The sequence below is a fragment of the Aptenodytes forsteri genome, unplaced genomic scaffold, assembly GCF_000699145.1.
Source record: "Aptenodytes forsteri isolate BGI_AS27 unplaced genomic scaffold, ASM69914v1 Scaffold23, whole genome shotgun sequence".
Lineage (NCBI taxonomy): Eukaryota > Metazoa > Chordata > Aves > Sphenisciformes > Spheniscidae > Aptenodytes > Aptenodytes forsteri.
In genome coordinates, this window is record NW_008796043.1 from 6,187,665 (window position 1) to 6,204,718 (window position 17,054).

At 40.0% G+C, this 17,054-nt stretch overlaps 1 protein-coding gene across 1 annotated transcript in view; it reads left to right on the top strand.

Annotated features, from left to right (window-relative positions):
• Positions 1–17,054, top strand: part of NPC1 (NPC intracellular cholesterol transporter 1) — a 36,243-nt gene that overhangs the window by 7,973 nt on the left and 11,216 nt on the right. The window contains exons 2-11 of the mRNA XM_009285675.2: positions 6,734–6,883; positions 8,181–8,287; positions 8,901–9,076; positions 9,991–10,158; positions 10,781–11,030; positions 13,011–13,087; positions 13,755–14,125; positions 14,505–14,731; positions 15,293–15,393; positions 16,571–16,673. Coding sequence (XP_009283950.1) covers positions 6,734–6,883; positions 8,181–8,287; positions 8,901–9,076; positions 9,991–10,158; positions 10,781–11,030; positions 13,011–13,087; positions 13,755–14,125; positions 14,505–14,731; positions 15,293–15,393; positions 16,571–16,673 — 1,730 coding nt within the window. The remainder of the gene's footprint in view (positions 1–6,733; positions 6,884–8,180; positions 8,288–8,900; positions 9,077–9,990; positions 10,159–10,780; positions 11,031–13,010; positions 13,088–13,754; positions 14,126–14,504; positions 14,732–15,292; positions 15,394–16,570; positions 16,674–17,054) is intronic.

Consider the following 17,054-nt stretch of genomic DNA (forward strand, 5'->3'; position numbering starts at 1 on the left):
CCCGCCGTAGGGAGGGTATCCCCGCGGGTGTTGCTTCAGGGCTGGTGGCTCTTCGCGCTGACCGAAGCCGGGGATTTCCCGGCCGGGGAAACCGGCTGAGGGAGGCTGCTGTCCCGTCAGCCGCCAGGTGTGGGTTAGGGCGCTGGGCTCGGGGCGATGTGAAGCTGAAGCGTGGTACCGGGGTGTGCCCTGCTTGTCCCCGATGGGGCTCTCCCTCCCCTTTCCCTCACTCCTCGACTCGGTGCCGGGCGGGACAGCCCGGTGACACAGCAAGCCCGCCTGGGAGCACCTGCGGCGCGAAAGCGGGAGCGCTCGGGCTTAGCAAAGTTCAACTTCTGCCCAGTCCTAGTCCCCTGCAATTGCGTGCGACAGCGGCTGCCCGGGATGTCGCGTTCCTGTGCTGTGCCCTGCTTATGCAATGCCCTATGCATGTGAGTAGCCATGCAGTCACATGTCCGTGCAGAGGCTTGCATATGTCCTCAGTGCCTGCTTTGGTTTGCTTAGAGTGTTTCTTATGCTAGGTGACAGCTTCCTGGAAGTAATAGGCTGTGTGTAGTAAGATCTGCTATTTATTGATGTGCCAATATTAAGGCTACATGTTTCCTTAAAAATTAAGGACGAGAATAAGTGGGACTTCTTGATACTATAGGAAAAAATACTGTAAAACCTTCACTCCTCTTTTCTCAGTCACGTTTTGTTTATGCTGTAGTCCAAGATAGGAGTGAGATACTCCACATTTCTCTGGAGAAACAAGGAGTGTCTTGTAAGCCTTAGTGTTCTTGTGTTGTTTTGTTTTTTTTTTTCTCTAACCAACTTGGAAACATACTTTCTAGGTCAAGTTCTATGCTTAACCCTTCTTAAACTCACAAGTTTGTCATCCTGTGTGTGTGCTGAAGTTCTCTTGTTCTTGTATCCTCTTCAAACAACCTTTAAAGAGCTTGAACAGAAAACTAGGAATTCATTCATGTATTACTACTGGAGAAGCTGATTGTTTGGTAATGACTCATGATCTCTAGGTGGGTAGAATGGACTTCACACCTTAACAATACTCCTTTATGTAATGTTTTTGGAGGGAGATACCATCTTGTAGCAATGAGGTGTGTCCTAGGCTGGTAAGGAAATGATGAGATGCTTTCCTTTAGGTGACAGAAGGATACTGAGCTAGAAGAGCTTGAAACAAGTTCCCGTAAGGTTTAGGGGATCCTTGTAGAGGATGTGGCTTTGTGGTCCATAAGAAGTTAACATTGCAAAATAACTTTAACCATGCAGGTTTTGGTTTTGTAATGTAAGAAGGCAAAATTTGAATTTCTTTGTCATTAACTCTTATTTACTTGAAGTGTTCAGCTTGTATAGGATGTATCTTTCACTCTGAACAGCGCATGGTACAAAACTTGTGCCAGCTAACCTGTTACTAGTTGATAGTTAACTACCCATTAATTACCATCTAAGAACTACATAAAAAATCTTGGCTCCTTTAGTCCCATTTCCGAATGTGGACTTACAGGAGGAGGAAGTCTTGAAGCTGTTCTTGTTCTCTTATGAACATCCTAATGTGCTGGATGGCATCTTGTGTGCTTAATGGCAGCTGTTTCAGTTGATCCTTGTATAATTATACGAAAACATAGGCTGCCAAGCTAATGGCTAAGCAAGGTTGGACACAGGTTTCCTATCAGCAACTGGGATCCCAAACTGTAGGATATATTTGAGTTTCTGAAATCCTACGGGAAGATGTTAATGGCAGGTGCTGCTCTGTCTCAAACTTGCCAGGTGGCCTGCAGTGTAGTATTACCTGACCTTGAGCACGAAGTTCTGAAATGCCTGTGTGGAGTAACTTGCTTGGCAGAGATGGCAATGTAGCTTCAGAACAAGACAGTAATCACTTCACTTAAGTTACTTCTTGGAAAATCAGGAGTGACTTGTTCATAGTCTTTCTGGATGGAAAGTGAGGAAGCCTTCTTAGAAAGGGAGAGATGACTGAAGGGGATGACTGGTAGAACTGAGTAGTACTTTGGGCAGTAGACAAAACAATCTAAGTGTTGTGCAGTATTATCACTATTCCCCTGCAGGGCATCAGAAGTATTTTGGTGCAGATGGCCTTAGCTGCAGACAGCTGCTAGTTAGGGGCCCTGTGCTTTCTGATCATGCGTGCAGTAAGTGTGTATTTTCTCAATAAATCATTCTCAGCTAACACCAGCTTGCTCCCACAGATACTGAACTATTACCATTATTACAACTTTCTCTTCCTACTTGACCTTGACTTTCCTGTGACATGTGAAGTGTGCTTGGATAACTCCAGAACTGGGGCTTGCTTTGCCTGACCAGGAGTAGCTAATGATTTTTCTGTCTGAAAGGGAACAGTCACTTACCTGTGAGCAAAGGAACAAGAGGAGCTTGGCAGACAAAGCTTGCGTCTGAATTGGCTGCCTCTGAACAAGTTACTAAAAGAGACAAAGTAAGAGTAAGAATTAAACCTGTAAAGTTTCCTTTAGTCCATAGACCTCCTCCTCTCGTAGGGAGGGCTGTGAGGTAATGTGCAACTTCTGGGGCAGATCTGCAAACTTGACCTGGTCACCTGTTTCCATAAACCAGGCTTGCCATTTATTAAGGGTAATGTGGTACTGTGTTTCCCTAGAACTCAATTTCTCAACCTAGTGGGCAATATCCGCTATTAAGTGTGATTTGGACTAGATGTTAAGGCGGGGGGGGAGAGAGTATGCTGTTTCCTGGAATTTTCTTCTTGCCCTGCAAGATCCCAGATGTACCATCCTAGATGAAGGAAGGGAAATCTGATGCTGTTGCTTTTTCCATACATTAGTAATCTTAATTTGGAGAGCCAAACAATGTTCACTTGTCATCTGGTATTTGCAAGACTACAAATAGTTGCTGTTTCTGTATACAACATCATCATTGTTCTTTGTCTGCTTAACAGCTATGTATTCATTGTTGGTGATGGCTAATGTTGCTGGAAGCATTGAAGGTATTGATTTGTTTCAACATGCAGTTTGAAGAAACTTGGACTGAAGTAAATGTGTTTATGATCTGTTGGAACACTAGTTTTATTACAAACAAATGATAATGCCTGGGAACCAGAAAGCTATAACAGAACCTTTGTAGAATGTTAACAGTCATGAAATGCCTATACTTGCTTGTGTGCAAGTTCTTTATTAGGGCTCCTGGAGCTCTGACGTGAGGTGAAATTTCTCTTCAAACAGAATACGTCTACCAGAAGTAGGAATACACTTTTCAGTATACCCCCAGAGTTCAGAAGGCTAGTGTTGGTGTACTGCCAGATGGCTTCTAAGCTGTGCTGGGGGCAGGAGGGAACAGCCTTAATCTAAGGTTATGTTGCTATTGCTTTGTAAAGTACTTAGGAAAGTCCCATTTTAAAATACTGAGCACTTAGTAATGTGATCTTTAAAAAACAAAACACCAAAACCAAACAAAAAACCCAAAAAACAAACCAAAAACTGAACCCTGTGTTAGTCTTATGGAGTATCTTGCCTTGTTTAGAAGGCAGTTGGGTTCAACACAGCATTTCTCGGTTAATTTTGGGGCTGGGAGGGCTTTCACCCATTTAAAAAAGATGGTTGTTCACCCAAATCTTCAGTGACTCGAAAGTCTGACTCTGCAAGCAGTAGCTTTGTTAACTATGACTTATTTACAACCACACTTACTCATCCCTATCTCTTCCTACCAGTGTAGGAATGTTCTTCTGAAAGAATGGAAAGAGCAAAGTACTTGTCTTACTCTGTAACTTACTCTAGCTTTTACTAGCGGGTTTCTGGGGAAAGAACTTCCAGCTATATCTTATCAGTGGTAATGGAGTAGTTACTTAGTTACTTGTAGTATCCCTTGAATACTGTCGGAACCCTAGGAGACCAGCCCTGTCCCATATTTTGTGGCTGACTCAGTAATGAGCATGCTATTGACTTGTTAATGTCCGAGAGCTATGTTGGTGACTTTAGGCTGCTGACTTCGAATTATTTGGTGTTTTTTAGGCTTATTGACTTGGTTCAACCACTGTAAATCAAGCATCACCAAAGCTTACCGGTTCAGGGAACAAATTCAGACTTTTATTAGTGGGATCTTGCTAGGTCATGGCATAAATATCTGATCTTAGATTGTCTCTGAAGTTGAATTCTTGGTGTTAATACTGAAATAGAGTATTCAAACTTGCAGTTCTATGTCTAAGTGCTCTTCTAGTAGCTAAAAGTAACTGATCTGTTCAGCTTTTCTAAACAGGCTGAAAGTTCGAGTGATGAAAATGTTGGTTTTTCCATTGTAGGTTTTATCGATGTGGAACTTCAGTAATACGGTTCTAAATTCTTTATTCAAATTACAAGTGTAAATTAACACTAGGCCTCATCTTGCTTTATTTTCTTGTGTGTTTAGCTGAATACTTTTTGGTGCATGACCAAGTGTCATGTGCAAGTAGGTTGCCTTATGTTCTGTCCTGAAAACGATGGCAAAAAGCCTTATAGGTAAAATTATAGACATAATACAGCTTGTATCTTATTTTGTATCTGTGTAGTTATAACCAAGGAAGTGTTGCCTTGAAATACAGGTTATATTTAAAAAAAAATAGAACTATCAGTCAGCCTGATGTGATAGCTGAAATTTACTTTAAGTTTTTCTATGTAAGAAGTGCCCCGATAAGTTTTTTGTAACTGGTAATTGCATTACCAGTTTTACCATGCTTTCCACTCTGGAAGAAGCTAAGTCTTTCTGAAAAGAGTAGGTTGATAATTTTGTGGGTTTTAAAAAATTAAGAAGTGTTAGATAACAAAGTGTTTGGTTTTTTTTTTTAGAAAGTGTTCATAGAAAGTATGATTACCAACCATTCTAGACTAAACATGGAAGCCAGCCTGATATTGAAGAAATAACCTAATTCTGTTCTCACAGGCAGTAGTAAGCAGCTTAAAAATTCTTTGCCCTTTTGCAAGAATAGCAGTGAATCTGTGCTTTCTCTTGAAGAGATGACTAATTCACTTCTGACACTGATACATACAAACACTAAACCATCTTCTTTCCCCACTAGTAGATTGTTTGCTGTTAAAACTGGGGTATACAGGTGTGAGGAAGCAGAGGCAAAGATAGTAACTTCTAAATTTGCATCAAAGAAGTGCTGACTTAGATTAATTTGATGCATGAACAAATTTACAATGTCATTTCTGTAAATAGTCTTCAAGTTATGGAATTTAATGTTTTGGCTTATGCTGGTGTTAAACATTCAATGTTTACAAGTGCAATCTTAAGGGGTGCTTTCCAGCTTGTGTGTAAGAACGTGATACTTAGCAGCTGGTTACAGGTTTAGCTAGAAGAAATGCTACAGTAGACAAATGAAATAGTGATCTGGATGAGTGGTACTTAAACTGACTTTTGGACCTGGCTTATAGTGAGTAACTTTGAATTGGGCCATGTTGCCTAGGTTAAGTTAGAGGGAGAACAATTCTAACTGGGTCAGGTAAATTGGTGATGGTTATTGTCCCTTATAAAAGAAACCGATTACTGATGTACATTTTGAAGAAATGTCAGTGTTGTTCAGCACAAAAATGGATGTTGTGGAGGCACTGTAATTCTGGGTAGCTCTTGGGTATTATGAATACAGCCTTTCAGGGGCCTTTCTGGTCAGTAAACAATATTATTCATGGTCAAGCACAAAGCACAGCAGTCTGTCCTTGCAGTGTAAGCATATGGTGTTTCTACAAAGGCTAGGTCAAGGTTGTTCAGGAGATAAAAATAGGTCAGTTATCTCTCAAACTGTACCATGCGAACTTCTGATCAGAGCTGGCAGAAGTGTAGTAAATGTTTGTGCAGTCTGCTTTCCGCTTGCAGCCCAGGTGCATAGGAAAACCTTGGAGCTGTCTTAAAGCTTTTGCTGTAAATAACTTGTTATTGCACTAAATGTTTTAATTTTCAGAATAAATATTTTGGTTTAGCATTTCAGTCTCAGTGTCAGTACCACTGAACAAAAATACAAGGCTTGCAAGGTGCTGTTGTCCTTTTTCAATTTCCTTTCTTTATTTTATGCACATAAGAACAGATTTCTGAATTTTTCAATAGTCCCTTAAATCGAAACATCTTTAAAATGAGACTTGAAGCTTTTTTCTTAGCACTGTAAGCCCATTTAAATGTTGCATGCTTAGGCTTGAAAGTGGTGATGGAGAGCATCCTTTGAGATTGTGACAATACATGGCATTCTATGGTGAGTGCAGAGCTGTGAAGTTCTGCTTCAGAATCCTCTTTATGCTGCTGCTTCCTCAATCTGTCACTGTAAGTGACTGAGTTTGCAAGAAGGATTAAAAGGTGGCAGGAGGAACTCAAATACACTTCTCTCCATGTACACTGACTCATGCTCTAAAGTGACAGTTTAACCCACTAATCATATGCATTGTCTTGCATGAACAAATTATTTTCTACATCACCTTATATTTGGAGATGCTTTTCAAGTATTTATTTAGACTTTTCTTAAGTAACTCTTATACTTGATCTTAACTATAGACAGTGTACTTCCTGTTTCTAGACTGGGCAAGGAAGGGTGGGGAGCTGAGCTGGAGATCAGTGGTGATGTGTACCTGTCAAAAACACATGCTTTTGTTAATGGGTGTTTTATGTAGTACATGCTGATGTTTAAATTAGCAGGAAGTTGTCTAATCTGGATTGTAAATGACTTTTGGAATGGTAGCATATAAACTCTACAATAGCTGAGGAATTTGGCAACTATTCCTTGCAGTTAATCGGTTATCTTGCATTGATCAAGGTACTTCCACAACTGTGTGTCTGGTACGGGGAATGTGGAGTTGCTTCTGGAGACAAGAGATACAACTGTGCATATGATGGACCACCAATAGCACTACCAGAGGATGGCTATGACTTAATGCAGGTAAGGTTCTTTTGGAGGCCTGCTGCTGAAAAATAATTCTCCTACGCTTTAGAGTTCTGTATTGGATACTCTTGGACCTGCGCTACGACTTCTAGCTTTCTCGTCTTAACTTGATGAGAAAGTGAACAGATTATCTCTGATTTTTCTCGTATAGCTTGTAGCCCCAGCTGTGTGAAGGTAATATACCTCAGTTTCTCTTAAGAGATGAGAAGTCTCCAACACATGTGACTACAGGCTTTCACAAACATAACCTTAAATACAGGATTAAATATGCACTTTCCTGCGTATGTTCCTCACTGGTTTGAGCACTCTTTAGTCAGACTGGGTTTTTTAGGACTCCTCCAAACTACGATACACTCTGCAGTTATGCCCTTCTGATCTGTAAAGGACAAGACTAAACTATGTTCTCCATCAAATAATTGTTCCTGATCTCTTCCTTAAATAGGAAGGTAGTAACTGGCACTCATTCAAATGGAGCAAACTTGGACAAAGTTCAGGCTCCTTAGCTGTGCCTAGTGTGAGACCATATTTCCTTATCTGGGCTTTAGCTGTCAAAGTGAACAAAACCAAAGTCAAAGTGAACAAAACCAAAGTCAAAATAGAGTTTGTGGATTTGGTGCACAATATAGGATGATACTGCCAGACTTGCCTTCTGGCAGATGATAGTTCAAAGCTTTAAAGTGTGAAATAGCTATAGAGTTAAACAATGGTTTGGCTGGTGGCAGGAGTGACTTAAATATGTAGGTGGCTAGCTACTGTTTTGTACTGTTTCTGAAGACTTAATGTACAGTTCTTGTGTGTTACTATCAGTTATACTTGTATTAAATGCATTTGTCTCTTCTATAAACTGAACATGAAATAGCTCTTCCAGGTAATCAATGATTTTGTGGTTAGTGGCTTGCCTTCTGAGACTTTAGAATCTGATACTATCCAGAAGGTATACTAGAGGATAAGCTGCAGGAGTACTTTCAACTTGGATAAACATGTGTTGTCCTCTTACTAATAGACTCTCAAATACCATTATCATTCTATATATAGACTCTGGTGACTAAAGATCATCTGAAGGAGCTTTTTAAAAGGAAGTGATGCCTTGAATAAAAGAAGTGATTCTTCTCCCTGTTCTCTAAAGAATCTTGTTGGCTAGACTGATTTTTTTTTCTATGCATCTCCCACAGCAACAGCTACTGTCTTCTGAAATATGCTGAAGCAGAACCCATAACTATAATGAGTTCTAAAGTCTTAAACATGCTTTTCCTTCCTTCCTCCCCCTCTGATCTCAATACTTTTTTTATTTAAGGAACTCTGTCCAGGTTTATTCTTTGGCAATGTTAGCGCTTGCTGTGATGTTCGTCAGCTTCAGACTTTGAAGAACAACTTGCAGCTGCCTCTGCAGTTTCTCTCCAGGTATGCTAAGGAATGGCAAAGCAACTAGAGTTTTGTAACATAATAAGAAAACACAGTAAGACTCTTCTGTTCAAGTCGACTGTAGAAAAAAAGGTGGTAACTTAATTTAAAGGCTTATTGGAGCAAACTCTTGGAGAGACTTCCTCATCCGTATCAGGAGGCTTTAATTTCATGAAACAACTACTTGCAGTCTGGATTGAGTTAGTTGGTAGAATAAACATTACCTTAGTTTGTCTCAAGCTACTGTATCTGTAGTGAAGCCTTCAGAAGAGGGTGGCATAAAGTACTGTTCAGGCTTCTTGTTCTTACAGAAGTCTTTCTTCTTAACTGCTAGCAGCAGTTAAGTTTTCCTTCAAATTCTAGTCAAATTCTGCTTGTTTCTGCTATTTGAGGTAGGCAATTCTGCTAGTGAATGATGCTGATGCTACTGAACAGTATTAAGCAATATTAAGCACCAACTAATGTTGTATTGCTAATTAAAAACTTGCAGAATTTAAATATTTTGTTCTGTCGTTCCGAGCAGAATGTTTACACTTGCTGTGTAGGTCAAATCAGATATGCCTTGCATCTTTACCTCTTAATCTGATTGCTGTTCATTGACTTTTCTACCCAGATGTCCGTCGTGTTTTTACAACTTGATAAACCTCTTCTGTGAACTGACTTGCAGTCCAAATCAGTCTGACTTTTTGAATGTTACAAGCACCATACCTTATTATGATCCAATTTTAAAAGAGAACAAAAGTAGCATTACAGAGCTGCAGTACTTTATCGGAGAACGCTTTGCAAATGGTGAGTAAACAGTGTGTTAATTTACCTAGGCTTTTGTCAAGGTGACAAGACCAATGCTTTCTCAGGAAGAATTGGGAGGGGGAAACATCTCTTTTGACTATCCTTTGAAGTTTGAGGCATCAAATAGGTACCAGTAGGTCCCCCTTGAAACTGCTGGAACACTAACTTCTGCCTGGGTAGGAGACATCACACTGACACTGTTAATAACTGTTTTTGAAGACTCAGCTGAAACTTGACATCTATACAAATGGTTAATAGCTGATAACCCTGATAACTTTAATGTCAGAAAAACAAAGTTGTTGCCAAATACTGAATGTCCAAAGCCTACCTGATATTGAAACTGCCTGGCAAGTATGATAGTTAAGTTTGTACACAGTGCACTACAGTGGTTCTCAGAGGCACTCGTCTTGAAATGGACTGTTCTAGTCCTTTGTTAAATCCAAAGATTTTTTCTAAGAACAAACAAATTTGGGTTGTTTTTTTGTTTTATAGCAAGCTTGAAGCATTAATTCAGTCTTTGTGCACTTTGTGCAGTAACCTTTAATCAAGTTATGAGACACTTGAAAGTCATGTATGGCCTACAGGTCAAAAGTACCATAAGTATTTGTCATAACTTTCCCTAAAAGGAACTTTTTGTTACGTACTGTTCCCTCTCAAACAGTAAAGTAGGTTCTAGTGTGATGTAGATTCAGGTGGCCTACTCAGAGTAAGATAGCTGTAACAAAGCATTGCAATCTTGAATACTGTAAATACAACCGAAAGCATTATTTCACTATCTTAAGATGTTTCCTCTTGAAAGCTATAAGCATGTTCTTTGAACTTGATGAGTCTTTAATTACTGGAAATACTTGGAATGCTCACTCGAATAACAATATTGGTTTAATGACTCTTCTGTCTTCATGCATTCTTCCTAGCAATGTATAATGCCTGCAAAGATGTGGAGGCTCCATCAAGTAATGTTAAAGCACTGGGGCTGCTGTGTGGGAAGGATGTCAAGGACTGCAATGCAACCAACTGGATTGAGTACATGTTTAGTAAAGACAATGGACAAACTCCTTTCAGCATTATTCCTATCTTTTCAGGTAAGAAATTGAATGGTCCTTGCCTTTTGAAGCTTCTGTCAAAGGCTGTGTGCTATAGCTAGTATGCCGATTTGTTAAACAGCTGCCCAGCAATGAATGTCTGCAGTCAGAGGCTTTCAAAGCAATGTAAGATGAACTGATTATCTCTTTTGATTTCTGCTTGGAAGTCATACTTTGCGCTTGTGTTGTATGCAGCTTTTTGCTGTATAGATCTCTCAAACTCATTAAGGGATGGACTGAGCTTAGGCAACTGGATAGTTTGTATTCCTTGGGAAACTAGGGCAGTACCCTGATCCTTTAGGATTTCTTTGTAAGGAAATTGTTACACATATCACAATCTGAACAGATGAGGGGGATGATAGAAGTATGTACTTACTAGTTTTACAGACTGAAGTGTTCTAAAACATGACCAGTCATTCAGTTAGTAGACAACTCTAAAGTCGGTGCCTGCTATGGAAAAGGCAGTGGCTTCTTCAGCTGTAAGACCAAGAAAGGCTACTCTATGTAGAGGCTAGGGGCTTTCCTATAAAGGGTTAATTCACTTAACTGGGAAGCTTGTGTTGTGAAGGTCTGAATTTTTACCTGGTAGTAAACTGGCTCTGCAACTTGTGATTTGTCATAGATGTTCCTGTCCATGGAATGAATCCTATGAACAATGCTACCAAAGGCTGTAATGAGTCTATGGATGATTCAACAGGACCATGCAGCTGTCAGGACTGTTCAATTGTTTGTGGTCCAAAACCTCAACCCCCTCCATTACCTACTCCTTGGCTTTTGTTTGGTTTGGATGCTGTGTATGTCATCATGTGGATCTCCTACATGGGATTTCTACTCATATTTTTTGCACTAGTTTTTGGAGTTTGGTGTTACAGGTAAAGCTTTCAAAATGCTGAGCTCTGAAAGTCATTTGCCTTTTTCCCTGAAAACTTCCTTTGCCCAGGACAGAGTGCTTATGTCTCTACTTCTTCACCCAGCCAAAAGTCATGTTCTGTGGCAGATGCTTATACTTACAGGGAGTGTTCGAACACCTAAAACCATGTGGTAGAAAGTGAGAGCAGAAGTCAGTTTAGTTGATGCACAGCTGTCATAGCATCCCTAGCTACAGGATGAAATATATGAATCTACAACTTTCATAAAAAGTGTAGATAAACTTTCATAAAAACTTCAGAGCATGCAAAAGTCTGGGGAAGGACATATATCTGCTTCATCTGATTGACATTAAGCCTTTGTGGTAAAGAGTGAAGTCTCAGTTCAACTGTGTCTGTTCTTGGATGGTATGCATTAAGATACCAGAGCACTGCCTTCCAGGAGCAGTGAACTGCCTTCATCTTCAAATGTCAAACTTCTCTGGAAGCTGTGGGGTTTTACAGTGCTTAAGACTAGGTCAGTACGCTAATAAACTAGTATCTTGGAGAACCCATATGACTAAGTAAAAATGCAATCCTGTTCTCTTCCTCAAATCACTTGTTCCTTAAGTTGTAATTGGAATGAGCTGGAAAATTCCAGTGATGGAGAGGCCTGTTTACCACATACAGTGTTTCATTAAGGCCTCCATTACTTCAGTTGTTAAACACTTTGCACGTGTAACACACCATACTTTGTCAGGAGATGTGGTTGAGGAGGAAAGAATCACTAAAAGTTTGACTTAAAGATAATGGGATTGTAGGAACTCAATTCAGAATCAGTGGGAGACAGCAAGATCTAGTATTGACAGCAACATGCAATCATAACAGTTTTCCTGCAGACTAATACTTGTAACAAAACAATCACTGCCCTATTGCAAATTAAGTCATGAATACTTTTCCTTAGTCTCCTGTTTTGACAAAACGAAATAAAAGCTGAGCTTCCAGTAATTATAGCGTTTTGCAAAGTAAGGGGCAGCAAGCTAGCTTCTCTGTGCTATGCAATACTTGCTAGTAAAGTGCACAAGTAACTGTAGCTCTAAATGCTTTGGTGTGGGTGTACTAGCAAGCCGGAGCAGTGGAAACCTGTTAATATTTCTTAATAGCATTTTCCAGAGGCTTCTGCTATCTAATATCCTTAAGTATGGTGGTACTTTTCAGTGCAACTTTAATATTGTTCAACTATGACCAGGAATCTGAAATTGCTGTACAATAAGAATTAAATCTGTGTGGAAAAGGATAGTGGGTACAACAAACTTATGACATGCTCAGCAGCCTTATCGTACTGGGCAACATGCATAGTAAACTAGCTGAAATGGTAAAGGTGTTTGAGATGTCTCATTCATAGCCCAAAACATCCTGCCATAATTGGAGGTCTGATTAGATTACCGTGAGGAGGCTATTGAACTTATCTCCTGCTCTGGGTATCAGGAATGAGTATAAGCAATATAGCTCTATCAGAAGCGTTCTGTGCTATAACTTGCCTGTCTTCAGGACAGGAAGAAAGTACCTTACTTCCCTTTTTCCTCACTTCCCCCTTTCTTCAGGCTAAGTAGGTGTAACTTCAGCAGTCTGACTAATGAAGTAAAATATTTCTAATGTAGAAATCTCTTGCAAACGTTATCACTCCAGGTTATGATCAATTTAAAGAGATTCTCTGTGCTGTTAATGCTACTGATCTTCTAAACATGTGTAAAGAACCTGTGCTTGATCCAAGCTGGAAAAGTTTATTAAGGCAGCTAGCTGACATGGCTGTAAGTTCTTCCAAAGGATCATAAAGCTGGAGATTGCTGTTCTGGAGTGGATGGGTATAGGGAGAACATGGTGCCTATAGATTATGGAGGAGTCAAATATCAAATTTATTACTAACATTGGACTTTATTCTTACTGTTCAAACCCCAAAAGATACCTTTTTGGGGGAGCAGGGTAACATAGCTTTCTGTCTTGCAGGAGGCGGCACTTTGTCTCGGAGTACACACCAATTGACAGCAATATAGCCTTTTCTGTGAATTCCCATCGTGACAATGGTATGTCTTGGATAAGAGTAATACATTTATTAGAAACGCAGCTTAAGTGCATCCCCTTCCTGTGGATGGGCTCTGGAATTTTAGCTTTGTTAGGCCATATAATCCATTCTTACAGGGCTTTATTTCAGTCTTTTGGCCAGTATCTCTGTTCTTTTAGAGTAGTATTTAACCCTACTTTGCTGGATGCTGAAAGCCCTGGTTGCACAGTTTATGGGTCTAGCTATGCTAATAGGAAGTTCTGGAGTGCTTTGTAGCTGGGGGTGAAGGGGGCAACATGATTCTAAAATCAATTTGATCATGTTCTGACCCATCCATGTATCCATTCAAAGCATACCATGAAAGAACTGTAGTTTAATTTGTGTAGCAGCTGAGGTCGCTCATTTTAATGCTTATGTATCTTTTAGCTGCTTCCTGCCTTTATTTACTATGCTTACTACTGTCAAAGATAATTTTGCATTAGGAGGGGCAGTGTTAGGTACAAGCTGGTTTCTGCCCTCTTGACCTCAATCAAGGATTGGTCCCTGGGTTTGACTGTCACTGTAGACACAGCTTCTGGTGCTTGCTACAAACAGAGCTAGAATAAAATTTCATCTTTCCTAGTGGACTTCAAGAAAATGCTGCTTAACTGACTTCTTAAATGTTTACTGTTAACTTCTTGCCCTTACAGGGAAAATTACCTGTGGTGAGAGGCTTGGTGAAAGGTTTGAGAATGGCCTAAGGATGACATTCACATCATGGGGGGCTTTCTGTGTCAGAAATCCACGTCCTGTTATCCTCTTCTCTGTGGTCTTCATTGCAATGTGCTGCTCAGGCTTCGTATATGTTAAAGCAACTACAAATCCTGTGGATCTCTGGTCAGCCCCAAGCAGCCAAGCTCGCAAGGAGAAGGAGTACTTTGACACACACTTTGGGCCTTTCTTTCGTACTGAACAACTTATTATTCAAGCACCAAACAGCCATCCGAGCACCTATTCACCTTACCTACCGGGAGCAGATGTACCTTTTGGGCCTCCACTTAGCAAAGAGATTCTCCATCAGGTAATTTGGACTTCCCAAGAGCAAAGACCTAAACATACCTAACAGGTATAACCATATGGAGCTGGCTTCCATCTGTAATGCCATGCGTCCATCAAAACAATCACTAGATATTCATATATCTAGTCTTACTATAAAAGCTTTTTGCTGAAAAACTTGTCTTTTGACCTCTTCTGTTAGAGGTAGACTTGCAAGCTAAGTCCCAGTAAGTGTTCTTAGTGTGAACACAGAAATAACGAGATTTAGTCATGCGTGTCTATTGATGTGTGCCACTGCCTTTGGAAACTTACAGGAATATAGCATGTGCTTAAGTCCCGTCTTGCAAGGGAAATGCTTTCTTGTGCTGCTCTTAAACTATGGTTTGGTTTGTTTTGTTTTCAAGGTGCTGGATTTGCAGGATGCTATTGTCAACATAACTGCTTCTTTTGACAATGAGACTGTAATGCTGAAAGACATTTGCCTGGCTCCTCTTGCTCCCTACAACAACAACTGCACTATACTGAGTGTACTCAACTACTTTCAGAACAGCCATTCTGTACTAGATCACACTACTGGGGATGAGTTCTTTGTCTATGCTGACTACCACACTCACTTCTTATACTGTGTTCGGTAAGCAGTACAACTACGTATTTTTCTAACTGTAGGCCAGCTAGGTCTTTGTCTTGCTGGCAAAACTAGCTAGTTCCCGCTGCCCCTTTGAACCTTTTCTTACCCCTTTTTAAACTCACGATACTACATGGAACTGCAGATTAGCGTAGGTTGCTTCTGTTTCTTTGTCTTAGTACTTCAGCAGGAAGCTGAAGTACAAGCTTAATCAGGTTTCAGGTTAAGCTTGGTTTGGTGCAGACACTGGCTCTGTTTTACCTTAACCATGTTTCAAACACTCTGAGAAGTAGAGTTATGATACAGAAGACAGTTTCTAAGCTTTCACTTCAGTTTATAGTTCAGTTGGGTAGAAGCCACTCCTTGTCTTGGAAGCCATAAGGAAGACGCCTTTAAAACTGTATTTAAATTCAGAGCAGACATAGGACAAGGGCAATATATCCCTAGCAGTCTTATTTCTCTCTTGATAGTCAGTTATAACACAACAGCTTTTTACTTTTTTGTCCTGTGGTGGTGTGCCTTAGTTGTCAAGCAGAAGCTAACAATTATTGCTGGTGATCTCTTTAGGGCCCCAGCATCACTGAATGACACAAGCTTGCTTCACGATCCCTGTTTAGGAACATTTGGTGGACCTGTATTTCCATGGCTGGTGTTGGGAGGATATGATGGTAGGTGGCAAAACAGTGTTGCAGTTTGTCTTGAAAGTACATACTTGCATGCTGCCTTTGGCACTAACGGTGCATTCTCATTCAGCACACGTTTAAATGCACTCTAGAGAAACTGGAGTTTTGTTAAACTTTCAGTAAGTAAGGATATTTTAAATAACTTTTCAGTAGATCAGTGCTGAGATTGGAGGCAGACAGGCAGACTGCTTGCATTTGGCACTTCCAGAGTAGTCTATTACTGGAACATACTTGTCTTGTTGACAAGTATGCGAGTGTTCAGTCTACTTTGAGCCTGCTAAAGGACCTTTGGTTTTGGAGACTAAAGATATGAAGTAGTTCAAGTTGGCGTGCTGGGATACGCATGTATTTTGCTTTTGAGTTACAATAAAGTTTTGTCACTAATCTGACAAAGCAGTTAAGAATAGATTAAGATGCTCATAAAGGAAACCTTTTCATAATTATTCTGAAGCCAGAATTTTGTTGGAGCAATTTATCCAATTAAACATAACTTGATAGATATATCTATCACAAATGTACTAAAAAAGCGTTTGAAGGCAAGCACTTGATTATCAACTGTAGATTTCTGTACTTGCTTTGAGTTAAACCTAAGTATGCAAGAGGCACCATGTTTAAGGAACTGCATCCTGTTATCTCAATAGATAGAAAGTCCTAAGCACTGGTCTTATAGTAGCCCCTTGTCTAACCATGCAACAACTTGAGTGGTTAAACATTGGAACAGGCTGCCCAGGGAAGTGGTTGAGTCACCATCCCTGGAAGTATTTAAAAGATGTGTAGATGCAGCACTTAGGGGCATGGTTTAGTGGGCATGGTGGTGTTGGGTTGACGGTTGGACTCGATGATCTTAGAGGTCTTTTCCAACCTTAATGATTCTATGATTCTAACTTAATGTTGGGGTGCCATGAACATGGTAAATAATGAATGATTACTTTTGAGTACAGTCTGGAGTGCTTATCAACTTCCATTCTTATTTCAGTAACGTCTATTCTTATTTCAGTAGTGTTTTTGAGGACTCATGTTGCTAAACAGATTACATTTAAGGGAGTTGTGGGGGTGGGATTGCTTTGGACAATACTAATTTTAACCTTAATTGTACCTGCGTGTACTGGAATGTAAGCTCCACTTCGTAATGCCTGACAATACTTTTTTCCCTACTCTGTAGATGATAACTATAATAATGCTACAGCTCTTGTTATTACTTTTCCTGTCAACAACTACTACAATGACTCAAGAAAGCTAATGAAAGCCTTGGCATGGGAAAAAGAGTAAGTAGGCTTTCTGTATTCTGAAATGCATACATTTCTTATCTACATGTAAAGGTAGCTCTATGAAAAACACCTGTACTGCACTCACAGTTTCTCAGTATAACTACAGGGATGTTTTGAGAAGCAGCAAAACCTGTTAAAGGCAGACTATACTGGTCATAAGACTTTCACTTTATTTGGAATACTTAATCTGCTTTGAGGAGATAGGTTCTAGTCTTGTTAGTGACCATCTAGTCCAGGAATACTTGCTGATAAGTAACTCTAGAAAGGATTTCATATATTTCACTTTGGCTAGAATTACACAGGTAGACTCTCCAATCTACTAGACTGTTACCACCAGTGGAAAGGTCCAGCATTATTCCATAATTCTTAAACTGTAAC